Source organism: Mastomys coucha, unplaced genomic scaffold (genome assembly GCF_008632895.1).
Source record: "Mastomys coucha isolate ucsf_1 unplaced genomic scaffold, UCSF_Mcou_1 pScaffold13, whole genome shotgun sequence".
NCBI lineage: Eukaryota > Metazoa > Chordata > Mammalia > Rodentia > Muridae > Mastomys > Mastomys coucha.
Window position 1 is genome coordinate 1350188 of NW_022196895.1, and position 27784 is coordinate 1377971.

At 45.7% G+C, this 27784-nt stretch overlaps 1 protein-coding gene across 8 annotated transcripts in view; it reads left to right on the forward strand.

Annotated features, from left to right (window-relative positions):
* Positions 1-27491, forward strand: part of Jcad (junctional cadherin 5 associated) — a 49749-nt gene extending 22258 nt beyond the window's left edge. For 2 of the 8 annotated variants that reach the window (XM_031364875.1, XM_031364876.1), the window contains exons 2-4: positions 16155-16237; positions 19300-22955; positions 24700-27491. In XM_031364875.1, coding sequence (XP_031220735.1) covers positions 19436-22955; positions 24700-24734 — 3555 coding nt within the window. In that variant the 5' untranslated portion in view covers positions 16155-16237; positions 19300-19435 and the 3' untranslated portion in view covers positions 24735-27491. Of the gene's footprint in view, positions 1-2229; positions 2367-7565; positions 7584-16154; positions 16238-17183; positions 17276-19299; positions 22956-24699 lie in introns of those variants that run through there. The other 6 variants (XM_031364870.1, XM_031364874.1, XM_031364872.1 and 3 more) reach the window with 6 other exon arrangements.
* The last annotated feature ends 293 nt before the right edge of the window (positions 27492-27784 follow it).

The following is a 27784-nucleotide window of genomic DNA, read 5'->3' on the forward strand; positions in this document are numbered from 1 at the left end:
ACCTGTCTATCAAGAATTTATCATAATTGGGTTAGGAAGAGCTAAAACGATATCCTTTGTTAGATACTACGTGAAGCATTTTGTGTTTCACCTGATCTCCCTTCTGAGCTCCCAGAGGCAGCACTGTTACTGTCTCCATATTGAGGGAGGCATCGGAGGTCTGGACGTTAAGGATTTAGCAGGTGTGCACAGTTAGAAAGTTGTGATTCTTACACTTAAAACCCATGCTGTCCTTTGTAAGCCAGGGCAGAAGGCTTACACTCCTGGCATCTGGTCACTTTCCTAAAGTCAGAAAGGTGCCAGTAAATATTGCTTTGGGTACTGACTGCTACCAGCACCAGATGTGAAAGGCTCCAGAGAGGGAGCAGAATCTGCCATGAGCCCCTGCTGACGTGGCCAGGGAGCCGTGAGACCCTGCTGACGTGGCCAGGGAGCCGTGAGTCCCTGCTGACGTGGCCAGGGAGCCATGAGTCCCTGCTGACGTGGCCAGGGAGCCGTGAGACCCTGCTGCTAGAGGTATCTGTGGTTGCTATGCTAGGCCGTGTCTGGAAGAAGGGCCATACCATTGGCATCCCTGTGGGCACAGGAGCCCTGGCACATTCCTCATGGGATGACTGCATCTGCAATAAGAAAGTCCAGAAAGCATCTCCTTCCCTTCTGCCCTGCCATAATCAAAATTCCCCTGCCATGTAATCCGTAAGATGAGCGGGCTCCCTTCCGCTCCACCATAATCAAAATTCCCCTGCCACATAATCCGTAAGATGAGCGGGCTCCCTTCACTATCTGACATGGCTCAAAGGTGTGGCACATGTAGGGCAGGCTTTCTTCTCTTGGGAACACTCTCAGAAAGTGTTTCTGCAAGATAACAGACTTGCTGCACACACACTGAATCCCCCACTCTGTGTGTCAGCTGCCAGCAATGGCCACCTGCTGCTCTGCACACTGTTTTTCTTTTACTACCTCTCAGGCCTGTATTCCTGCCCTCTCTACTGGTTCTCTATCATTTACATTTTTTTAAAAAGGCCACTTATTTATTTTGTGGTATTGGGGCATGTCCTGGCATGTGAGTGAAGTCAGAGACCAGCCTACCAGTTGGGTCCCTCCACCATGTGGGTCCCAGGAACCAACCCAGGCAGCCAGGCATGGTGGGATCTCTAGCTGTTTAGCCATCTCAGTGGCCCACAATTGTTACCTTGACACTGCTCTACCAGGCAAGGAGGTGATTCAGAAAAGGCTTGGCACTCACATGAGAGCAATTGAAGCCCAGTGCTAGCTCAGTGTGGAAGAGACACTGTGGCACTTAGAACCATGGCAGGGATGGCGTCCAAGTGTCTGTACTTATCCTCTTCTGAGCTACTCTTGATGGAGCCCAGGCTCCTGCACAGGATGTTGCAGCCTGTGGTGTTGCTAAATGGCTTCTAGAGCTTTTGTGCAGGTATTAGCAACAGGCACTCCCCAAAATTGCCGTCAAGAACTACTAAATGGACTATCTGAGTCCACTAAAGAGATCTCCCTCACTCCTCATTTAGATGTCTACAACTAGCGTCCAAACGTATACAACTAAAAAGCAAACAAACAAAGATATTGAAAATGTCACTAGGCACATTAGGCCCTCTGTGATAGCAGCCATTGCTGACATTGTGAAAGCTAGGCCTAGCAGTATGAAGCAGTTGGTAGCTTTTCCCCGTAGAACAGTGCCCACGCAGCTGTCCAGGTACACTGGCTGGACGGTGGGATAGTTTGTTAGTTTGTGCAGCAGCCTTATCTTGTCTATCCAACTAATTTTTTGTGTGTTTTCAAGACAGGGTTTCTCTGTATAGTCTTGACTGTCCTGGAACTCACTCTATAGACCAAAATGGCCTTGAACTCAGAGATCTACCTGTTTCTGCCTCCTGTGTGCTGAGATTAAAGGCGTGAGCCACCACTACCACCAGGCCACCTGACTGGTTTTTAGTTCATGCTAGCCTCTACACTTCCTTCAGTCTTAGTGTTCTCCCCACATCTTGTTTCTTCCTTCTATTTGTTCTTCTGTGTTGGAGGGCCACTTGCTGGGTAGTATACTGAATGTCTATAACATGCTGAAAAATGAAATCGTAAGCTTCCAGGCCTGTATCAAATTCTACAGGGGTAGATGGTGGACCCCATCACAAAAGCTTGTTGCACACCTAATGCTGGAGCTGGTTAACATGAGTAGACTATAAAGTGATGCCATGCCTTCTGCCACACTAGGAGGAGCACACACGGATGCCTATGATCTTTATGCTGAGCTTATCCATCTAGCTGCAAACCACTGGCCCCTTAGGAAGGAGGAGGATCACTTGACGGAATAGGCTGTGGCTGCAGCTATCCTGGTCCAGAACGTACAGGTAATCCTATTACAGTAGGTTGTAGTACTACCAGGCTACACTTGTGAAAACCAAGAAGCCGCCACTGGACTAGGAGATGTATGTATAGGACCTCCCATCCTGTCTTAGTTAGAGTTTTACTGCTTTGATCAGACACCATGACCAACACAATCTTATAAGGACAACATTTAATTGAGGCTGGCTTACAGGTTCAGAGGTTCAGTCCATTATCATCAAGGTGGGAACATGGCAGCATCCAGGCAGGCATGGTGCAGGAGGAGCCGAGAGTTCTACATCTTCATGTGAAGGCTGCTAGCAGAATACTGGCTTCCAAGCAGCTAGGACTAAGGTATTAAAGCCCTCACCCACAGTGACACACCTACTCCAGCAAGGCCACACCCTCTAATAGTGCCACTTCCTGGCCAAGCACATACAAACCATCACACATCCCCACTCTGATCTCTATATGGAAGGACAACTGACTGCAGCTGGGGTCACCCCATGGTCAGGTTCAGGATGGTGTTCATGGAACAAGGAGAGGGGACTGCAGGACTCATGTTTCCCTCTGCACAGAACACTCCAGGTCAGTCTGCAAGGGAGCACCCCTCTGAAAGCTCACCCACATCCTGTGCCCAGATGACAAGTCAGTCAGAGTGACCCTGGAACGCAATAAGATGATAATCCTAGCAGAGCGTGTGACAGCCATTAAAATCACTGCTTCCATTCTAAGTGACTTTTGTTATTAGATTGTATGTGTGGTATGTGTGCATGTATGTGTGTGTACATGTATGTGTATATACATGCAAGTGTGTATGCATGTGTGTTCATAGTTACATGTGTGTATCATGCCTGTATGTGTGAACATATATATGTGTGTGTGTGCATGTATGTATGTATGTATGTATGTATGTATGTATGTATTATGTTGGGGCATTGTGTGAGGGTGCATATGTTATGTATATGCAGAAGCTAGAGGTTGGCATCATGTGTCATTCTTGATTGGTTCCCACCTTATATATTGAGGCAGGTCTTTTCCGTGTACCCAGATTCTCTAGTCTCGATAGCCAGCTTGCCCTGTGGGGCCCTTGTCTCTGCCTCCCTACCAATGGGATTACAGGCAGGCTGCCACCCTGACCCTGCATTTCTGTATGTAACCCTGGTCTTCATGTGTACTCTGGTAAGTGCTCTAGCCCAGATGCTGAACCCTTTTCCTAACTTTTAGACTTACTTTTTTGTTTGTTTGTTTGTTTTTGTTTGTTTGTTTTTTCCAGACAGGGTTTCTCTGTGTAGCCCTGGATGTCCTGAAACTCACTCTGTAGACCAGGCTGGCCTCAAACTCAGAAATCCACCTGTCTGCCTCCCAAGTGCTGGGATTAAAGGCGTGCGCCATGTCTGCCTGGCTTTAGACTTACTTTTAATAGAAGATAGGGTGCCCCAGCAAGGTGACTCAGTGGATAAAGGGTGAAGGCACCTGCCACCAAGCCTGCTGACTTGAGTTTAGTCCCAGGAACACACATGGGAGAGGGAAAATAACTGTCTCCCACAAGTTGTCCTTTGATGTCCACACATGCACTGGGGCATGCATATACCCACATAATTACACAGTCACACAGAATAAGGTGAAACATTCTAAAGGGCAGACTGGGGCTATGCTCAGTGATATCATACATAAAACTATAGGTTTGATCCTACATGCCATAGAACACATGGACTTGAGTCTTTGGTGAAAAGGAGTCAAGTCGTTCTAACTCTCCTCTTAATTACTTTGTAGAACCCGGGGGTATGTCTGCCAATTTCCTTTAGACATGTTATTTTTCAAATGTTTGTATTTCAAATATTTTCCAGGTAGTTTATCAGTGATACTGTTGGCTTCCTCACTCTGGCCCATGATAATGTGGGGCTGTTAGAGAGACTCACTATGCCTCCTCGACCTCCATCCTCTGGGTGCTCGGCATAGCCCTGCGCATCTTCTCACCCGGCCTTTCAGTATGTGTGATAGGAAGTGTTGTCTGCTCACACTGACCACACCACCTTATCTCTCTCCCATCCCATATCAGTGTGCCCCACAGGTTTATGCAGAATACATAGTAAACATTGTGTTGAATCTTTAGTTTCTTATTTTTTTAAAGAAAAATTTGATCTCACCTTGTTTTTTCAAAAGCATCAGTGAACATTCTTGTAGCTTTGAAGCCATTTGAGGCAGCACTTGATTTGTGTCATACAGAACACTTCTCTCAAAGCTAGCAGAGAAGATGCACTTAGTGACTTGTGTAAAGGAGATAGTACAGAACTTTCCCTGGGTGTGCTCTGATGCCTGTCCTGTCCTGTCCTGGCTGAGGCTAAGTTCAAAGTAGACAGTTGCTAAATAATTGATAGCTTTTGGTGTAGGCGTGTTTGCATTCCCATGTATGCACGAGTGTGTGTGTGTGTGTGTGTGTGTGTATGTGTGTGTGTATGTGTGTGTGTATGTGTGTGTATGTGTGTGTATGTGTGTATGTGTGTGTGTATGTGTGTGTGTATGTGTGTGTGTATGTGTGTGTATGTGTGTGTGTATGTGTGTGTATGTGTGTATGTATGTATGTGTGTGTATGTGTGTATGTGTGTGTGTATGTGTGTGTATGTGTGTGTGTGTATGTGTGTGTGTATGTGTGTGTATGTGTGTATGTGTGTGTATGTGTGTGTGTATGTGTGTATGTGTGTGTATGTGTGTGTATGTGTGTATGTGTGTGTGTATGTGTGTGTGTATGTGTGTGTACGTGTGTGTACGTGTGTGTATGTGTGTGTGTATGTGTGTGTATGTGTGTGTGTGTATGTGTGTGTATATGTGTGTGTATGTGTGTATGTGTGTATATGTGTGTGTGTGTATGTGTGTGTGTATGTGTGTATGTGTGTGTGTATGTGTGTGTATGTGTGTGTATGTGTGTGTATGTGTGTGTGTGTGTGTGTGTGTGTGTGTGTGTGTGTGTGTGTGTGTGTGTGTGTGTGTGTGTGTGTGTGTGTGTGTGTGTGTGTGTGTGTGTGTGTGTGTGTGTGTGTGTGTGTGTGTGTGTGTGTATGTGTGTAGTAGAGAACAACTTTCAGGAGTTGGATCTCTGTTTCCACCATGTGGTTCCTAAGAATCAAACTTAGGTCATCAGGCTTGGCAGCAAGCATTGTGACTCACCGAGTCCTGCCCTTCTCCTTGGCTTGGTGTTTTGAGGCAGAGTCTCACTATGTAGTTATGTCTTACCTGGAATTCTAAATCCTTCTGCTTCAGCCTTCCAAATACTGAGGTTTGAGGTGTGTACTGCTATGTCCAGGAATGCTTCACCATTGTCTGTCACATGGACTGATATTTAAAATGGATTGTTTGTGGGGCTGGGGGCTGGCTGCACAGTGAGTGTGACCTGAGTCTGTTCCTGGCAGCCACTTTAAGCTGCTCACAATGGCCTAGCTCTAGGGGCTCCAACACCATTTTCTGTCCTGTGGACACCTGTACCCATATAGCACGTACACATACAAATAAACATAGGCATAATTAAAATTATAAAAAAAAAATAGGTTGTTTAAAATCTCCCAGATGGACCTGCATTTTCTGAACTTGGGATTTGGGTGTATTGTGCAAATAAATTTAACCCAGAATGCTTTGTGATTTTGATTAATTTTGACAAAATGGGAATGATAGCATTTTTTTATATATAGAGAGAGCAGGAAACTGACCACATCATGTCACTAGGAAGTCACAGTCTGTGTTCTTGCCCTGGTTATGTCATGTTTATTGTTTGGTCATAGCCATGGCATGGACATGCACAGCAGTGCCTTGAGGTTTCAACCTCACTCTAAGCACACGGCATGCTCATCATAAAGCTGCATTGTGTCTTCCTACACAAAATCCGGCGCTGTAGAGCATGGTGAGACCACTGAGGAGTGAGAATGGTAGGAGATGAAGCCCTTCCCTGGCAGGAACCTCAGAGGACACAAGGCTGTGTCTGCTGCAAGCTTGCAGTCATGCATGTCCTTGTTCCACTTCATCCCAGCTCAGTCTGACTGTTGCAAGGAGTGTCGTACTGTACTGCAGAGGGTTTTCTACAACAGACTGCTGCCCTCCAGCCAGTATCACCAACACTTAAGTTGATGTGTCCTGCTGGTTCCTCAGGGTAGGACTACAGCTTCTAGAACTACCCAGCTGGCTCACTGGCATGGGTGGGACCATTCAAGGAGACCACTAGCAATAGCTTTCAAAGAGATGAATCCTTGTAGAACCCAAACCAAGCAGTGCTCTGCCAAGCCAATGTGAAGAACACGATTCAAAAAGCAGCTAAAAGATTGACAGCCCACAACACTAAGCAGCAAAGGCAGAAGCATGTGGGCCTCACAGTAAGACACCCTTGACCTCTATAAATGGCCAAGCCATGCAGACAGTAGCTGCTTTGCCAGTTATTTGGACATGAACTCTGCTCTTTGAGGCAGATAAGTCACTCCCAAAGAAGACTAGTAACATACAGCTTTACCAACACTCCTTGCAGAGCAGCTGTGTTCTGCCTAATCCATTCCCAGACCTTCATGTGCTCATGTGCTGTAGTCAGCAGGACTGTGGCTTTTGAGTCCCTCCCAGACCCCATGGTCTTCACTCTGTTGTACCTCCAAGACTAATGGTGGGAGAACACATGATTGCGGCAGGGGTGGGGTGTTACCAGTAATGAGAACAATGCAAACTAAAATAGTGAGAAGTTAATTTCACTTATCTCATGAGAAAAAAAATTATAAGTACAGCTGAAACAGTTCTGCTAGCCTATCTGTGCTTTACATACCTGGTGGGACTGGGCATTGGGGAGGCTTAGCTAGGGTGGATTTGACAGCATCTTCCAGGGTCTACTCATTCCTCTTATAAGAGTTTATTCTCAACAAGCTAAGGTTTCCTTACATCAAGGGTTAGTGGATAAAGAGTTTCTGAAAGTATGTTAGAACAGAATCTACATGAATAGTTGGCACTGGTCAGATCATATGTATATTTCTGGCTTACTGTTTATCTATCACAATTGAATGCAGGAGGGAATTTATCTTAAAATGGAAGAAATAAAATGCAGTGGAAGAAATAAAATGCAGTGGCCGTGGACTCGGTGGTGTGTGCCTGCAGTCCCAGCTCTTGGGAGGAAGACACATAAGAAGGATTCTTATGTGAGACTTTGCATCAACAAATTAATAATCAAAACAAACTATAGCAAAAACTCCAATAATGACTAAAAGTAGAATACAATGGTGAGTTGATTGAGCTATCTGCTTTCCTTTCTCTGGTGAATTTCTTTCCCAGAGTTTTACAAATGTTATAATATGGGAAAGCTGATTAATTTTTCTGTGTCCTGGTTTTCTTGCCTACCAAAGAGGAAATTAGTGGTGTTAAATGAGGTAACTTATGTGGCACACTTCTCACTGTGCATTGCACAGTGTAACTGTCGGGTAAATGTTAGTGTTAAGTTACTTCTTTGCCTCAGATTCCTCCTATGATGGAGGAATGGTAGCCATTGCTCCCAAAGCTTATGTGGGTGCATGGGAGCACATGGTGAACAGAACCAGTGCCACCTGCTGCTTGACCCCCTTGCTCTAGGAAGCTGCAAGGATGAGATGCTTGGACATGCCCAGGCCCTCACTCAGCCTCTGGGATGATGGCTCATGGTGTCTGGGTTTGGTCCTTGTCTGTGTTCTTCCAATGAATTTTAACAAGGAATATATTTTATTTTGTTATTTATATTGTTAAAACAATGACATTAGAATGTGAACATTCTTCTGTTTGGCTGATGTCTTAGTCAGGGTTTTTATTCCTGCACAAACATCATGACCAAGAAGCAAGTTGGGGAGGAAAGGGTTTATTTAGCTTACTTCCACATTGCTGTTGATCACCAGAAGAAGTCAGGACTGGAACTCAAGAAGGTCAGGAAGCAGGAGCTGATGCAGAGGTCATGGAGGGATGTTCCTTACTGGCTTGCTTCCCCTGGCTTGCTCAGCCTGCTCTCTTATAGAACCCAAGACTTCCAGCCCAGGGATGGCACCACCCACAAGGGGCCCTACCCCCTTGATCACTAATTGAGAAAATGCCCCACAGCTGGGTCTCATGGAGGCACTTCCCCAACTAAATCTCCCTTCTCTGTGATAACTCCAGCCTGTGTCAAGTTGACACACAAAACCAGCCAGTACAGCTGATGAGAACAGCTGACTTTCTTGAGCATCTTGCAGGGAGCAGCTTTTCTGTGCTGTGTCCAGCCCTGGTCTTTTGTGAGGATTCGTAGTTGCACTGAAGACCCCAGTGTATTGGAGAAGCCAGTGCCATGGGATGATCACAAAGAGAACAGCAGCAGCAGTGGAGTGTATCAACCTGAGCTTAGAGTGCTACAGAGGGCAGAGCTGGAGAAGGGATGTCAGCCCTTTGGAGGAGCCCAGAAGATCATACGTCGATGCCAGACATTTGAACCAGACTATAACATTGAAGTTATAGCTATAACATTGAAGTTGCCTTGGAAACCCCCAGATGTTCGAAATGCCAGAGCCATAGGATATCTGTTGAGAAAAGCTGCTAACAGGGAGTAGGAACAGCCCAAGAGAAAGAAGTTTGTTGCAGTCAACAAAGATGAATTAGGACTTGGAGATCTGAGGACTGCTTTGACATCAGACATGGAGATGCAGAGTTTGGAGGCTACCCAAATGGTTTCCTGTCTTGCCTTGGGGATTACAGTTAAGTGATTGGATGAATCTCAGAAGAGACACTGAACTATGGACTTTTAACATTGTTCAGACTGCTATAGACTATGAGGACCTTGGAAGTTGGACTAAATGTGCTTTGCATTTATTTTTAGGTATGGCCCCCATAGACTCATATTTGGACAAGCCTATGGTGGCCAGCAAGTGGAATGTAATGGCTTGTATATGTTAGACACAGGAAGTGGCACTAGAAAGTATGGCCCTCTTAGAGTAAGTGTGTCACTGTGGGTGTGGGCTTTAAGACCCTCATCCTAGCTGCCTAGAAGCCTAGAAGCTGCCTAGACGCCTTCAGATGAAGATGTTGAAAGCTCAGCTCTGCCTGCACCATGCCTGCCTGGATGCTGCCATGTTCCCACTTTGGTGATAATGGACTGAACCTCTAAACGTGTAAGCCTGTAGCCGCCAGCAACTACACAAACCGGGTTCCTGAAAGAGAGGCAGAGGCCTGGGGGAAATAGGGAAATCGGACTGTGAGAGAAATAACCAGACCAAGTCAAAAGGTTCCGATCAAGGTCCAATGTATATTTCAGAGTCTGAGAATATATAAGCAGGGAACCCATCCCCCAGTAAGCCAGGATCTTGTGGCCTAATTAGCATTTTATTGTTCTGTTCCAAGGCAGGTGAAGCAGCTCAACGGGGCATAGCTCCTAGCAGGAACTTCAGAAGAGGCAGAGAATAGGACAAAAGGGCTTTCTTTATCTCAGGAACTCCACCCTAAGTGGGCTAGCTGCTGTGGCAAGGACCAAGTCTGGTCCAGCCCGCTTGAGGCTGGGGGAGGTCACAGTTCCTCCCTATATTTATTATTTAAATAGAGGCCTTAAGGAACCGAGGTGATCAAATAATTATCTCATCCTTGGATGAGTGGGCATTTGACCAGCTGGCAGAACATTGACCTGATTCCTCCATGGGTCAGATTGGCATCACGTCCCACATTTATGGCCCTCAGTATTTTTGTGGGAGGGGAGGTAGAGCCTTTTGGAAGATCTTTAGGTTAAAAATAAATACCAACCTCCTTGCAAATCAGGTTTGTCTCTCAGAGAATTCAAAGATGGCCCACATGGGACCTTCCCCTGCGGTGCTTAGCTCCAAAGCCACGCTGATACCCATGCTGGATTCATTTTATCCTGAACCAGCATACAGAGGTCTGAATCCTGTGCAGGTTCAGCTGGGTGATGGTGGTGCATGCCTTTAATCCCAGGTCTTGGGAGGCAGAGGCGGGTGGATTTCTGAGTCCAAGTCCAGCCTGGTCTACAGAGTGAGTTCCAGGACAGCCAGAGCTATACAGAGAAACCCTGTCTCGAAAAAACCAAAAAACAAAACAAAACAAAACAAACCCACCAAAACAAAAACAAAAACAATAACAAAAACCTCAGGTTCAGCAAGCACTCTATAAGCCAAGTAAAGGCTATGATAATGAGCTAAGATGAATGACTGCCATGTTTGAGCCTCTCTAAAGTCAAGCCAGCATGCATGTCCATAATAAACCTGCTTAAAATACAAAGGCAAGAGTTTAAAAGCAACAAGCTTAACATTGTCTTCGAGGATGTCCCTCAATTCAGTTGCAAATCAGTAATGCTCAGACTCAAGGTCTGGCCTCCAGGTGTGGGAGAAGCGGCTTTGAGAATCACAAAGGAACTGTTAACTCTCAGGAAATTACTGAAGGCTATTTTTCTGGCTAAAAAAATTTTAGCCATTATTTTAGATGGAAGCATGTTTACTAAAAGGACTCTGGACCTGCATCCATTTGACAAACCAATCTTTCAGGCAGCCATCGCGCCTTTGTCTTCTTTTGTGAGAAGACACAAATGGAGCCTCTTCCCCATATTAAAACAGGGTCTGGACCATTCCACGTGTTAGTAACTGGATCTCACCATTTCACCATGGCATAAGAACTGGAAGTGTGTGGATGCCAGTGGCGATCCGCAGGAGACTGACCTTTAGCATCAGTCTGCAAAAAAATTTAAAACAAATAAGACAAAAGCGAGATGTGCTTGTGGTGACTTAGGAGGATATATTTCCCCTCTTTCTGTTTTTATAAACCAATTTTTCAGAGTGCTGTGCGCACGTTCAACAATTCCTTGTCCCATGGGTTATAAGGAATTCCAGTTTTATGTTCAATACCAAATTCTTTACAAAATGATATAAAATTTTTATCAGTATAGGCTGGTCCATTAACTGTCTTAATGACTTTAGGTAATCCCATAGCATTAAAGGCTTGTAAACAATGATCAATTACATTCTAGAGGCTTCTCCTGTATGTAGAGAGAAGCAAAAAGGAATCCTGAGCAAGTGTCAATACAAACATGTATATATTTCACTTTCCAAATTCTGCATAATGAGTTATATCCATCTGCCAAATATGATTAGGCATAAGGCCTCATGGATTGACCCCTAAATGCGAAACTGGAGATAATGTAAGGCAGTTAGGGCATTGTTTTACAATCATTCTTGCCTGCTCCTTGGTGATCTTATGTCGGAGCCTTAAGCTATGGCTAGAAAGATGAAATTTGTCATGATCACGTCTAGCCAATGCAACAGGATCTAATAGGCTTCTCCTATTAGAGCTCTGTCAATGCAATCATTGCCTGCAGCTAAAAGTCCCGGAAGACCAGAATGATCTCGGATATGACCGATATAAAATGAATTTTTTTGAGCAAGAATGACGTTTTGCAATTGTGAAAACAGAGATCCTGCTGCCTTATTAAAATTATGTTTCCAATAAAGGAACAGAGTGGGCCACATATAAACTATCAGTAAAAAGATTAAACGTGTCATTCACAGTCTGAAAAACATTTAATACTGCAGTCAGTTCTACTGAGCTGAGAGGCCAGGAGTCTCTATAACTACCTGTTGATTATTCATAAGATACCCAGCTTGTCCTTTAGACAAGCCCTAAATAAAAATCAAAAGAGCATTACACAGACACTGTAAAGATGTCATATTAGGAAATATTACCTTATGTACATTTAAACATTTTATCAACCTATCTTGAGGATAATGATTATTTATAATTCCTTCAAATCCTATCTGAACAAGCAACTAATCTATATTATGCTGTTTCAGCCAGGCATCTTGATCTACAGTAAAAGGCTGAATAATGATATCTCGCTCCTTGCCAAAATAAGTCAGCACTTGCTTCCTTCCAAGCACCATCATATGGCCCACTGCCTCACGATATGGTAGGATATTATGTTTAGGAGATATCCTTGAATGTACCCACATAAGAGGAGCTCTTTGCCTCAACAATACTGTAGGTGTGTGAGTTGTGTTAAAAATCAACAAATGTAAGGGCAGAGAATAATCTATATAAGTAACAAATTGTTTTTCAATAGATCTTTCTACTTGCTGTAAGGCCAGCAATCCTTCTGGAGTTAAAGATCTAGGGGAGGTAGGATCAGAACTCCCTTTAAGAATATCAAATAAAGGTTTCAATTCTCCTGTAGTAAGCTTTAAATAGGAACAAAGCCAATTGATATCACCTAACAATTTTTGAAAATCAGTTAAGGTATTTAAACTGTCCCTGTGAATAACTACCTTCTGGGGAAAAATGGCTTGATCTGTAAGTCTAAAGTGTAGCCAGCCAACGGCCATAAGTACGAGTGGGTTTTCTGGAATGGGGTCAAGGTCCTGAAAAATAATTTTGGGGTTCCAGAACTGCAGGAAGGGTTTGTAAAAATTATACTAACACATGATTGTGTTTCAGTCTGCCATCTTTCATTCAATTCTCCTTGTTACAAGCAAACAGGTAGAATAGGTAAGACAAAACCCTTCCCCCAAGTTTGTCAGCAACTTGGCCCAATCAGCAACTTCTTCTTCAGTCTCTGGAGGCGGGACTTCCGGTGTAACTGGAACTTGGAGAGAGGCGTGGCGATTAGCAGGAGGTGGGCAGAAAGGTGTGGTTATCTGTGGCAAGGCAGGGTCTGAAGAATCAGCCCTCGGCTGAAGGAGGGTCACACTAAAGCCCAAATAATTATAAGGATCCTGAGTTTGTACCTTTTCTGGAGCTATTTGTAGTCCTTTATCAGTTAAGACATGTTGTAAATCCCTATAGCATAAAAGCAAATCCTGAGGATTTTTTCCTGCTAATAGGGCATCATCTGTGTTTTGGGTGATATATATCATTGGCCATTGCTGTATCACAGGCTCAATGGCTTGTGCGACAAACTTTTGACATAAAGTGAGACTATTAGCCATGCCCTGAGGGAGAACTGTCCATTGATATGTTTTCATAGGTTTCTTAAAATTAATAGAAGGAACACTGAAAGCAAATATCTCACAATCTTGCAAAGGAATAGTAAAGAAACAATCTTTCAAATCTACCACTACTTTATAATATCCTTTAGGAATAACTACTAGAGATGGAAGTCCAGGTTGTAAAGCTCCCATAGGTACCATGCTTTCATTATCCTTTCTTAGATCTTGTAACAATCTCCATTTACCAGATTTTTTCTTGATAACAAATATTGGAGTATTCCAAGGAGACTGAGATTCTCTTAGATGCCCTGCCTCTAATTGCTCCTGCACTAGCAGAGAAGCAGCTTCTACCTTTTCTTTAGATAATCACCACTGATCAACCCACACTGGAATATTATTAACCCATTGAATTTTATCAGCATGGGATACAGGCAAGATAGTGGCCATTACGGAAAATACCCCAAGCCTCTAGTGTTAGAGTTAGGCTTAGGACCTTCAAATGTCTTAATGCCTTGTCCTTCCTTTCCTAGCCCCTGACCAGGCAAAAATCCTTGTCGTAGCATCTGCTTAGTCGCTGCTTCACTAGGACTACACAATATAAGGCCCATCCGTGACAAGAGTTCTCTTCCCCAAAGGGTAATGGGCAAATTTAACATAACATAAGGCTGAATTTGTCCTGAATTGCTCTCCTCATCTCTCCAGGTTAAAAGTTTAGAACTTTGTTTTGGCTTATTGGCATAACCAATCCCTTGGAGGTGAGTAATTATATCAGACAAAGGCCAAGTTGAAGGCCAGTCTTGTCCTCTAATAATTGTTACATCAGCTCCAGTATCTATTAATCCTTCAAAGCTTTTTCCTTTAATTATTAATATAAGGTTAGGTCTCTTACTAGTAATAGATTGAACCCAGTACACATCAGAGGAACCAAAACCACTCTGTCCTCTCTCATTTTTAACAAATCTGGAAGATATCGGGTACAAAGGAACTAAAATAAGTTGAGCAATTCTTTGATTAGCTGGTACAGTTATAACAACTCGAGGGGAAGCAGCCATTACTTTAATTTCTCCCTCATAGTCATTATCTATAACACCTGGATAAATCTGCAGTCCCTTTACAATTGAACTCCTTCTTCCTATAATAAATCCCCAAGTTTCTGAGCGTAAAAGTCCAAAGTTAGAACTCCCATTTCTGGGATTAATACTGCATGGATGGTGGAACAGAGGTCCAATCCTGCACTTCCTGGGGTTTCCCTGATAAGTTCAAGAATGGGTTTTCTTGGCTGTGCAGCAGCTTCATGGCCCCATAAGCTGCTTGCTGTTGGTGTTTCGGGGCCTGAGGCTGGCCCCTCAACTCGTTTCCCAACAAGGGGCATCCTTGAATATCTTTCTCAGATTTACATTCCCTAGCCCAGTGTTTACCCCTCCTGCATCGAGGACAAGCTTCTGGGGCATAGCCTGATTGCTGGCTTGCAGTGCCTCTTTTCCTAGGACAATCATTCTTAAAATGACTCTCTTAAATTACTCTCTCACTTCTGTGCAAGTATTACTTGCATAGTGGTTCCTTGTAAAGCAGTGGCCAGGGCCAAGTCCTGATTATAAGAAGACCCAATCTCTTCACAAAGACGAATATATCCGGATAAATCGGTCCTTTGTGCTGCTGAATAGCATCTTGATACACTGCGTTAGCATTCTCATATACCAACTGTGTAATAAAGGACTCCCTGCTTGAGAATCTCCAAGAATTCTACTAGCTGCTTTTAGTAGCCTATCCACAAAATCCTGGAAAAGTTCATCTGGCTAAACTTCCACTGAGATCCCCTTTTGTCAGTAACTGATTCCAAGCACGGCAGGCCACCATTGCAACCTGAGCATACACTCCAGCAGGAAACCCAATCTGATTAACATTGCCTTCATATTGACCTTCTCTTAAAAGCATGTCAATATCCCAATCTGGGCTCCCTGTCTGAGCATTCAATGTGGCAGTTTTCTTACAGGTTTCACGCCACTCAGAACTCCAAAGTAAGAAATCTCCTCCTGACAAAGTAGCCTTATATAGAGTCTTCCAGTCTTGGGGGGTTAAATTTGACTCCATCACAGTATCCAATAAAGCTTATGTAAATGGAGCTGTAGGGCCATACTGTACCACATCTGCTTTTAACTTTTTATCACCTTGAACCCTAAAGTCTGATATTGTCTGACTCTGTTGTTTTGCTGATCAATTACCTCAAGTATAGGGAAAGCCAGCACTTGATGTATCCTACCCTTTCCCGCAAACCTGACTTACAGCTCTTTCTAGCGGGATTGATATGCCTCAGAGAGGCTGTTCTTTTCTGTACTTGACACTGTTTTTAGTTCCCGTAGCTCATTATTCAATTTCTGCAACTTAATTTCAAACTCTAATTTACTTAGTTGCATGTCCATCTGGTTAGCATCTCCTGTAGTAGAAGCCATAGGCAGAGCAGAAAGTGCGCAAGGAGGCCACCCCCTCCCCCGTCATGATATTTGGTGGCTCCTTTTTCTGAATGAGCTTTCTTGTCTAACATTAGCTCATCATTAGAATCCCTATACCGTCCTAATTTAGGGTTGAGAGGGCCCCTTTCTGAGGAAGCCCTCTCTGGCAGCCGTTCTTTCTGAAATTCTACAAGCTGTCCCTGGGCACTATCTGATGCCTGCGAGCTCTCTTCATCAATTATATCTTTTATGAGTGCCCAGAGGCAGAGGATAAAATTATCTGCCTGGGTGTTTCTTAGAGCTTCTCCAATTCTCTCCCAGGTTCTCTTATTGAAGTTCTTACTTCTTGAAACCATGGGCAGCAAGAATCTATCTGATCTGGAAGGTCCTCTAATAATTGTTCTTCCATCCTTTTCCCTCTCTCCTGAGGCAGCTCTTGAAGGCTGTGGACAATTGCCTGTTTAGAAGTTTCCAATCCCATCATCACTGTCAATCCCTAAGTGGGATCAGCACCAGGTCAGTGCCAGTCCCAACTAGCCGGTATCCTCCTGCACCTACAGCAACACTTCCAAAAGATAAAATTAAGGCTAGTGCTAGCGTCAATACTATAAGTTGCTTACTGTGTGCAATGGTATACCATTTTCTTCCGTTTTCTGCAGAGCTCAGCCCGAGACAATGCTGCCCTCTGTCAACCCTCTCTTGTTCAAGCCCCACATTGGGTGCCACTTGTAGCCACCAGCAGCTATGCAAATTGGGTTCCTGAAAGAGAGGCAGGAGCCTGGGGAAAATAAGGGAATCTGGCTGCGAGAGAAATAACCAGACCAAGTCAAAAGGTTCCGATCAAGGTCTGATGTGTATTTCAGAGTCTGAGAATATATAAGCAGGGAACCCATCCCCCAGTAAGCCTGGATCTTGTGGCCTAATTAGCATTTTGTTGTTCTGTCCCAAGGCAGGTGAAGCAGCTCAGCAGGGCATGGCTCCTAGCAGGAACTTCGGGAGAGGCAGAGAAGCCGCAGGACATAAGGGCTTTCTTTATCTCAGGAAACTCCACCCTAAGTGGGCTAGCTGCTTGTGGCAAGGACAAAGTCTGGTTCAGCCTGCTTGAGGCTGGGGAAGGTCACATAAGCCCAATTAAATGTTGTCCTTATAAGATTTGCCTTGGTCATGGTGTCTGTTCACAGCAATAAAACCCTAACTAAAAGAGTAACCTGTGCTCAGCACAGCAGCACTGCCCAGTGCTCTCTTCAATTGCTTTAAAACTGTGATCTAATCCCCTGAGTACAGACTGGAGTCATTTAGGAAGATTTGAAATATAATGGTGTTGGACTCCTCCATAGACCAGTCAAATCCACATATCTGGAAGTGGGTCCTAGGCTTTGGTAATTTTTGTTTTGAGGGTGTTTGCTTACTCCTATGTATGTGGGGGGGGGGGCTTGAGTGTATGTATGTTCACCATATACAGGTACAGAAAAGGGTACCACATCCTCTGGGCCTGGAATTACAGACAGCTGTAAGCTACCACATGGATGCCAGGATCCTCTCCAAGAACAACAGGTGCTCTTGACCACAGACACATCTCTCTAGCCCCCACTAGTAGTTTTTTTAAAGACTTCAAAAGAAACTCCCATGCAGTGAAAACTCCTCACTTCCCCACTTAGAATTATTACGTGAGAGTAAGAATCTCCTGGGAGGGGGAGGAGGTGGCTCAGCAGTTAAAGCATTTGCCCAGCAAGCTTTAGAAACAAGCGCTCAGATCCCTAGCATAAGGAAATACCACATGGCTGTGGTGGACTGCTCATAACTCAGCCTTCAAAGGCTGAGAGTGGGGATACCTGGCCCTAGCTGGCTAGCAAGACAAGCCATGCCTGCAAGCTTGCTTGGGAGATCCTGCCTGGGGGAGTGAGGGGGAGAGCAATGGGGAGGATTCCCAACATCAATCTTATCCCCTAGATACATGCACATACACACACTCTTGCGTGTATATACACGCATAGGGGTTCACATACCCACATGAGTTTACACATGCATGTGCGTGTGAACACACACACAGAGTGGAAAAAGGAAAAAAATCCCCTCATGTATTAGTTAAACATGTAGATACCAGGGTCCAAACCAGATCTACCGAGTATGAGTTTTCACAAGGAGAGATTTGATAATCTGCCTACAGACTTATGCCACTCAAAGATGGACTGTATTCTGAGGGACATATTGTTATTTTATTTTGGCATTGTACAAATCTGTTAGGTAGCAAAAGATGTTGCCTCTTTGTGAAGCCAAGAAGTCAGAAGATACAAAATGTGGAGGCTGCCCCCAGCATAGTGCAGCCAACAGAACTAGCCTTTAATAATAAAATAAATAAGCATCCTCACTTATTATCACATGTCATGTCTACATCACTGTACCTGCTGTGTCTTTATGTGACTCTGACAGTAAGCACTACATGCTGACATTAGCATTGCCACAAACATACGAGTTGCACCACAGTGTCAGTATAGCTATAACAGCATTGGTGGAGTTTCCTAATCGGGTGTCATCTTTCAGTGCCACCATCAATATATACACTGTGTCATTGGCTGCAACATGGTTGTTCAGTGGGGCATGACTGTTTAACATACCTGTGTGTTGATTCTCACTAACAGAGCCTACAGGTTCTGGTGCCAGGTCACCCCAAGGTCCTGTGCATTAGATTTTAAAATACCCTAAATTCAGATGTGCATCCCTCAGCAATTTAAGTTCCCAAGACTTGGAGTAGCATCACCTTATGGGAATGTATCCCATGTATAATATGGTACCCTACCCAGTTGCACTGAGCATGACTGGAAATGAGGACCTTGAGACCCAGAAGTGTGCCTCATAGGTGCCCTCTCTCCCCACCCTGGTGATTCTGGCCTGTGCTGTAATGCAGCGTTTTGAAGATCAGATTCTCTCAGATTGCTCAGTTAGTCTGGGCCGTGCCTAGCCTGTGAGGCTGTGTCCTCTCTAGTACAGCCCCGATGTTCTGTGGATAGCCTGCTGCTGTCACATGGCTTTTGATGACAGTACTCAGACTGTCTTCCAACCATAACTGGAACGACTTGTTTTCTTTCTAGTTGGCAAAGTCCTGCAGTTGGGGACTGTCTTAGTCACTGCTTTATTGTTATGAAGAAACACCATGACTTTAATGAAAGGAAGCATTCAATCGGGGGCTGGCTTACAGTTTCAGAGGTTTAGCCCATTAGCATTATGGTGGGGAGCATGGCATCAGGCTGGCATTGGAGCAGTAGCTGAAAACTATGTCCTGACCCTTAGGCGGAGAGACAGACAGATAGACAGACAGACAGCCTCTGCCTAGTCATAGGCCACCCTAGTGATGCACTCCCTCCCAGGCTGCAGTTCCTAACCCTTTTAATCCTTTCAAATAATGCCACTTCCTGGTGCTGAACATTCAATTATATGAGCCCATGGGAGCTGTTCTTATTCAAACCAACACAGGGACCAGCTTTTCAAAGGTGGTAACCCAAGTTTGACCTTGAGCACTGATCATTGAAGCAGATGAGGGTGCATTTGTCTTACCTAACATCTGCTTCTCTGTTTTGCAGGTTTTTAAATCACCCTTCCTTAGCATGGTCCTCTCAGCCGCAAAGTAATAGAGACCACATCTACTGGAGCAGAGGAAGACAGGAGGGCAGTGGCTCCCTGTGTCCCACGAACCGGAAGGAACTGGCGATCAGAGGAATGGCTCAGGCTCACAGTCTGCCCATCCATGTGAGAGAGAGTCCATGGGAAGTTGCAGGAAGGACAGAGCATGTGATGAAGAATGCTGTTTGGGAAGAAGAGCTGAGAATGCAGGATGTGAGCTTGGAAAGCTGGAAGCAGCCGAGGGAGTTAGGGAGGCAGGCATCTGATACTGATGGACAGAAGGGGTCTCAGGAAAGGTTCGAGGGTCTGTACCAGTTTGTTCATGGAGAGCACGTGCCGGCATCTCAGAACAAAAAGAAATCTCAGTCATTGCCTGGAGCTCTTTCTCCTAAGAGTCTAAATTTCACAGAAATTCCTGTTCCACTACACGATGGTCACACAACAGGTGTCCCAAAAGTGCCACCATATCCTCCCAGCTTCCCACCACCTTTGGAACCCACGAGGAACCTTGAGAAGGCTAGCTTCTCAGGCCCTTTTCCCAGGCCTAAGTTTGGGAAACCCCTTAAGACTCCATGCTATGGCTCTCACTCACAGCCCAGGGGAGAAGGTGGATTTCAGGACCACCAGCACAGGGACCCACGTGGCTCCTACCCAACAAGAAGTAAGGATCCCAGCCATGAGTTGGGTATGCTGGACACTGGCTTGGAGCCCCCAATGTATGTGCCTCCACCTTCATACAGGTCACCCCCTCAGCACATTCCAAACCCCTACCTTGAAGATCCTGTGCCCACGCATGTGAGCAGCCACCAGAGTCAGCAGCAACTACCTGAGAAACCTGAGGGCAGCTGTCCACTTCCTTCTGGCTCCCTTGCAGCTAGGGATCTCTATGATGCAATGCCTGGCTCTCCTCCTCAAGGTCTTCCTCCACAGCCCTATCCTGTTGCCACCCATGGGGGTTCTATTCAGTACATTCCATTTGATGATCCACGGATCCGACATATCAAACTAGCTCAGCCCCCAGAATTCTATAAAGAGGCAAAGCTTGATGACACGCCCTATAACTCTGGTCTCATCACTAAGCAAGAGCCAGCTGTTGGAGAAAGACAGTACGGTGATGTCTTTTCAACACCGTGGGGCCCAACACCTCCACCAGTCAACCAGCGGGGCTCGGCCTTGGTCCATTCCAGTCCCCGGTGGCTGCAGGGTCAGCAACCCATGGGCATTGAACCTGGAGGCTTCCATGGCCAAACAGAGCATCATATCATGAGAAGATTAGCAACTGATGTGAGAGACAGCAAGGCAGAAAGCCATGCCTCTTCACCACAGCCACAGAGTGAAGGCACCTGCAAAACCTACACTAAGCTCAGAAAGTTTGAAACTGGGGTTCAGAGCAAGAAAAGTTCAAAGAAAAGTAACGCAACCATATTTTGTTTGGTTTCTGTCCCAGTTAAATCTGAGTCACTTGTGCCAGATACAGACACAAACAACAATGACTTAAAGCTGGAAGCTGCTAAGACCCACGGGCGGTGCCAGGGTCCAGCCCTGGAGGAGCAGAGGCTGCTGAGTATGTCTTCCACCGACCTGGAGCTGCAAGCCCTCATGGGAAACATGGCTTGGAGAAGAACATCCCCAAGGCAAGGTCTGGGGGAGTCAGAAGATGGCCAAACCGATGACCCCAGAATTCTCCATCTCATCAAACCCAGAGAACTTCTGGCTTCAGGCTTATGGCCAGGACACCAGTACAGAGATCAGCAGACCCAAACCAGTTTCCCTGAAGACTCCAAAAGCTCACAGCTCCTCCCTGCCACAAAGCCAGGAGAGGCCAGCAACGCAGCACCGACCCCAACAGGCCCAGATACCACTGCCTCTGAAGCACACCTGCAGGAGGCCTTAGCATTCAGTGACCAAAATCAGAAGGCCAGCGTACCTCACCTCCGAGGGCAAATGTCCCTCAGCCCATCGCGAAACAGTGCTTTCTCAAGGACTTCCTCAGCCATAAGCCAGGCATCTCTGCCCAAAGGGGCCCCTGCCCAGCTCCCTAGTGCCAACCCTGTACCCAAGCCAGAGGTGGTGAAGGGGGAATCCACAACAGGCCAATGCAACAGCACACAACTCTTTGGTCAGTTTCTCTTGAAACCAGTTAGCCGGCGGCCCTGGGATCTGATAAGTCAGTTAGAAAGTTTTAACAAGGAGCTTCAGGAAGAGGAAGAAAGCCGTGGGGCTAGCGGTAGCGAGGATGGTGAGGCAGAACAGCCAGAGGGCTGTGATGACTCCAGAGCCAAAACTTGGGACCACCAGGAAAGCAGAATAGAGTGGCAGCCTGCAGGGCTGGCACTGGAGGACGCAGCTTCCCCGCATGGGAGAATTCACGAGTCACAGAGCTGGACTGAAGAACTGAAACCTGGCTACCCAGGTGCCCATCCACAGTCCCTGGGCCCATCACAGGAGGAAGGCAGCAGAGGTGGTCCAGTCCAGTGGGCAGATAGAAACCTGACTGCAGAGCAGAAGAGCCAGGAGGTTTTGAATGGGATGTGTGAGCGAGACATTAGCCCAAGACCTGTGAGCAGGATTGCTCCCATTGACACAAAAGCAGCCCCTTTGTTCTGCCTGGCAGAACCCCGAGGAAGTCAAGAGCTCACCAAAGTCAGCGATGCTTTAGGGTCTGTGCAGCTGGGCAGAGAGACTCCCACAAAGGTGGATAGTGGTGGGGACACAGAGGTCCTACCCTGTGTGCTGCTGCCCCTTGCTGACAAATACCAAGGCCTCTCAACACCAGACTTTCGGTCTTTAGAGCTCACACTAGGACAAGAGCAGAGTGCCTATAAATCAGAGTGTCTGGGTTTAGAGAACACCATGGAAGTCCTTCCAAGTGAGTCTCTGCAGGAAAGGGCAGAGAGGATCCTGGGTATCGAGGTGGCCATGGAGTCCCTTCTGCCAGGTGCCAGGAGAACAGAACAGAGCCAGCTCCCTGAGCCTGACGCAAGTGCCTGCGGCCCAAGGTCATCCAGAGAGGACTCATCGCCCAGCTTGGCACCACCAGGGAGCCTTACAGTGGCCACAGATGCCTTCTATGGCAGGAGGAAGTGTGGCTGGACTGAGAGTCCCCTTTTTGTAGGAGAAAGGGCCCCCCAGGCTTCTGTTTCCTCAGATGTGGATGGCTTCCCTGCAAGCCAGGCCACCAGTCCTGAGCCTGGGCAAAAGGATGAGGAGGCGAAACCACCCTTCAAGTCCACTCTGTTCCACTTCATGGAAAAGTCCACAAATGTGGTGGACCCTGAAAAAAGTCTCAGAAACCCTTCCAAAGAGATGGAGAGCTTACAAGATAAACTGGTATCACCCCCCAAAAGGGCAGACTCGGTTCGCTTGATGAGAATGAGGGAGGTAAAGTCCTTGTCTCAGATGGGGTGTCTGAGCTCCAAGAGTGCTGACTCCATGGAGGAGCCTGATCCCTTAGAGGTCATCAAGAGTCCAGCCCAGCTGCCAGAAGGTCTTACTTCCCTGAGTGGGAAAGACCAGGCCTGGCAATCAGGGCACCTGCCCCCTGTCCCTCAGGATGAAAATGGACACCCTGAAGTGCCAAGGGAGAAGATGTCAGACCAGGACTTGTGGTGTGCAGGTAAGGAGCTGGGCTGGAGGCCAGGTGCTTGGTGTTAGTCATGTGATTATCAGAAGCATGACTAGTTGGTAGGTATCCTCACCTTGATGCTGGCAACAGTGTGGCACAGGAAGAACTTGAAGGCCAGCCAGGGCTATATAGCAAGATGTCATCAATTAAAATTTTTAAAAGAGAGTCTGGTACCTTGCCAGCAGGTCAAGGCACTTACCGTGCAAGTTTGGTGACTGAGCCCCATCTCTGAAATCTGCGTAAAGGTCATAGGAGAGAATCCAGTCTAGAGAGGTGTGGATCTTCACACATGCACAAAAATAATGAATACATTTAAAAAATAAACTCGGCCGGACAGTGGTGGTGCACACCTTTAATCCCAGCACAGAATTTGAGTGACCAGAGATTGTGTGCTAAGTGTGGTAATCACACTAATTAACATATCCATCAGCTCCCAGCCTCTTGGCAGAGTTCAAGTGCACGTGTGCGCTGTTAACTATGTCCCCCGAGATGTGCTACCCTCAGGACACGAGTTCACCTTACAATTGCAGCTTTATACTCTTTCCACTGTCTCCTCTCTGCCCCAGCCCCAGCTCCTAGAAGCTATGTCTTACACTCTGTTACTACAGGTGTAACATAAAAACAAACCCGCATGTGACCTCACAGTGTGTGCTCTCTCAGCTGAGCAGTGTCCCCCGTAGTTCATCGTCAGTGTCAGTGGGAATGACAAAGGTGCGCCTTTTGATATTAAATAGTGGCTCGCTGTGTGGACATTTATACGTAGAAAGAACGTTTCTTTCCTCACTCATCTGTTGACAAACACTGGGTTGTTCTACCTCTTGACACAGCGTACAGCAAGCGTGGATGTACAGGCGCCTGACTGATTGTCTTTCCCGGTAGTGAGGTTGTTGGAATTTTTTTAATAGTTCTATTTCTGTTTATATTTTTTGAGAGATCTCTACATTTTAAAGGCTATCTTGTACTCTTACAGATTTCTCAATGTTTTTTTCTTAAAAATGTAGGAATGCTAAGGCAGAGAACTCTGATGACAGAGGCACAGAGGCGAGCCTCAGTCTCCTGGGCTCCAAGGCTCAGACTGTCCAGCGCAGCAGCAAACATTGTCCATCCCAGTGGCAGCTTGGGATCATTGTCCCTTTCTATGGTGTTCCTTCCATTTGAGAAATTCAGGTCATCTGGGTTCAGTTTGAGTAACTGGTCCTGGTCCCGCCTGTTGGCTGGTGGCAGCTAGACAAATCAGTGAGCTCCAGCTTCAGCAGGAGGCCTTAACCACAGAAACTACAGTGGTCATACAGGGACAAAATTAAGACCAACATGAAAGCAATTGAAGAAGATATCCAGTATCCACCATCAGTCTCTGGCCTCTCCTCGCACACAAGTGCGTGCACCTATACACACACACTCACACACACAAAGAAAACAAGAAAAAGAATCGGCATTAGGCCAGGACATTGATGCTGATAAGAGTCAGTGAGTTTATTATTATTTATATTGAACTTTGAGAATCAGGAAGGGCTATCAATATACTGAATAGCTGTCTGTATTTGGTAATGATGGCGCCTGTTCCCCGAAAACAGCCCAGATGTCAACTCCTTAGTGAAATAAATTGGCTGAAGTACCTAAAAATCAGTTTTCTATACCTGTGAGTTTGGTTCTGCACTTTACTTGTAGCCTGAAGATTGAACATAAATGGTGGCAGATGAATGCCCCCCTGACCTTTCGTCTTTCTTCTTTGCAGATGCCTACGATCCCAGTCGTGTGGAGAGGGTGTGATGGTTGCAGGTGGAGCCCCCACCGCCTGCTAGCCAAGTGCTCTCTGCTTGGCCCACCTGTCTTGCTCAGGCTAAAGCTGGAAACTGTAGGGTTTGCAGTGTCCCGACTCCTCCTTTGCCTGCCACCCCTACAGAATTGTTATGGAGATAAAGCGGTGGCCTGCTGATGCCATCTGTCTCTATAGCATGGACATGTAGTTCCTATATTTAGAGCAGAGTATTGACATCAATTCCCTTCCGGGTGGATTAGGCCAAGCTGGTAAATAGCTTGGTGTAAATCTGGGGTTAGGTGAAAATCAAACAGGGAAGCAGTGGGTGGTTTTGACTGTACCCTGATCTCATCCATTCCCTGCTGCATCTCCCAGCCCTTGCTTGGGTTTAGGAACATGGCCTAGGAGTTGGGACACTTACAGTGTAAGGGGAATGTGTGTGAGTGAGTGCGTGAGTGCGTGAGTGAGTGAGTGAGTGAGTGAGTGAGTGAGTAAGGATGACCCATTTTTATTACTAAACCTTTGGCAGCTTGGGGTAACGTGTGAGTTAACTGCTGTGAAACTCACAATTGCTTCCGTGGTGTTCCCAAAGGGTCACACTCGCTGTAACTTACCCACGAGGTGGTCCACTTGGCATCAAGGCAAATGTGCTATGCTCGCTCTTCTTTGCACTCAGTCTTCCCTAGGTTTTACCTTCTGTGTGAATGTTTAGATATTCTTTATATGAAAATAATTGCTGGTTTAAAATAGACCATGTTAACAAAGTAACTATATTTCTTTTTATAAAATTGCTATTTTTCTATGATGTATAAACAGTTCTTAGGTGGCAGATTTTTAAGGAAGTGCTATTTTATTTAAGAGTCTATCCCTGTGTGTGTGAGGGACCCAAGAGGGCCCACCTTGGCTCCAAAGCCCGTGTCCCTGCTCCAGCTTCAGCTCTGTTCCTTTTCACTGTGTTTCACAGTGTCATCAAAAACCAATCACATGTTCATTAACTCTCAGAAAGATATTTGCACAGACAGAGCTGTGAGATTACATTTGAAGATACCACTCTCAAAATCAGCCAACAACTTCACGGTCATTTTACATCCATGTCCACTAGACTTGCCAAACCCCCATACTTCTGTCTTTGTATTCCTATGGGGAAATCTGCCAAAAGAAGAGACGTTTCTCCTGCCTACCGCCTTGCTCCTTTAAAGAAACATATATTTTTTGTCTAGAATGACTAGTTAATCTTGCATATTCTGAAAAGCGCTTGGGAACAGTACCTAGGTGGCATTCTATGTGCGCGCACCATGGCGGAAGTATAAAGCCCGTGCTTCCACTGTTATATATGCCTGCATAGTTCCTGTATTTTGTGGCATTTCACTCTTCTGCCTGAGGAAGGTTTTCTTGTTAGCTAACATTTTCCAAAGCCTTTGTCCTCTTCCTTCCCCATCTTACGTCTTTCCCTGTCCTTTCCTTCTCCTCACCCCCCCACCTCTCTTTCTCTTAATTTTTTGAGACATTTAGTTAACCTATCTTCTGACATGCAAATTCCTGCAGTGTGAGCCCATGGCTGGTCAGTCCTCTGGGCCTAAGCTCAAACAGGACTTTCACAGTCTCTTATCTACACCATATCATTTTTTTTTCCTAAGAACCTCACATGCACTGACTGGACTACACAAAGCAGAGTCCAAGTAGTCTCCACACACCATCCCAGGTGCACACACCTGCAGTCTTGATTCACACCTTTCTCATGGTCGTCCTTGTCCAGAGCTTGGCCCTCGTGGGAAAGGGTGTAGCTGTGGATCTCCCTGGGGCAGTGGACAAGCAGGTTGGTGGTTTGCAATGGTAGTTGAACCATCTGCTAGGGGCCAGTGAAGGCTAAAGTATACTGGTCTCTGGGGCTGTACTTCCCTCCTTAATAGAAAGCGAAAGCGGACGTGTGCGTGTGTACACGTGTGAAGACCCAGTGCACGCCTGTGTACCTGTGTGCGCGGTGATGCTGTGCTTCTCCCTGTCAAATCACCTGGTACCGTCTGAAGACTTTAGGAGAGAGAGAAGGATCCTGAAGGGAAACTGTTGTGCCTTATGTATCTCAGTCTGAAACAAGCTGCGCTTCCATTTTGTCTTGTTTGAGATCGCATCGTACTTCCCCAAAGCTGGTCAGTCACATAGTGAATATTATAATTTTACCTTAATTTTTCCATATTCTAGCCCATAAGCAAATCTTTTGGAAGGAAGTAGTAACATTAACCTTAGAAACTTAAAATTTTGACCTGTAACTTTTCATATTCGTAGGTAATATATATCTGACCAAAAATCATATTTTGCTAAGGTCTTAAGGCCAATATAAACCACCATTCCCTATGTAAATTTCATATGTGCCCATGACTTTTGATGAAAAAGGTCTTCCATATTCTGTGTTTGTAATTATTTTTCTCATTACACATATTGGTATTCAATAATTTGGAGTTTGTGAAATTAAAAATTCTAATTTCAACCATTTGAGCTAAAAAGTATAGGAGGAATTGTGCCTGTGGTTGGTTTGGAACTTACAGACATGATAGGGAAGTGGTTGTCTTTGGCCTCTTTGGGGGAAACTTCCTGAAGGAATGAAAAATGAGATCTTACTTATTCTTATGAATACTTACACATTCAGTTGTGTTTCTATAAGCCTGGGAACCCTCTGAGGATACAGCCAGCTCCTGGAAGGGACCATCAGAGTTATTCCATAATTATAAACACTTATTTCCTTTATTAATAAAGACTCTGAATGTGCATCACCTCTTTGGTATTGTGTCTTCCTTACTGGGACAGTGGGTTAGGGTCTCCCAGAGTTGAGTCCCACAGAATGAACAATAACATATGTCACCCTCATCCTATGGCTCCCAGAGTGTGTCTGCCCGCTTTGAATGTATTGTTTGTTTGAAATGACTAGATAACACACCACTGTCAGCCCAGTGGCTCCTCCAAAGTGACGAGGGCAGCAGCGTCTTGTGAACAGTCGTTAGTGTTAGCGAACACCGTCTGCAGGATCGGCTGAAGGCAGGGCTGGGTCGTGCTGAAACTGTTGTAG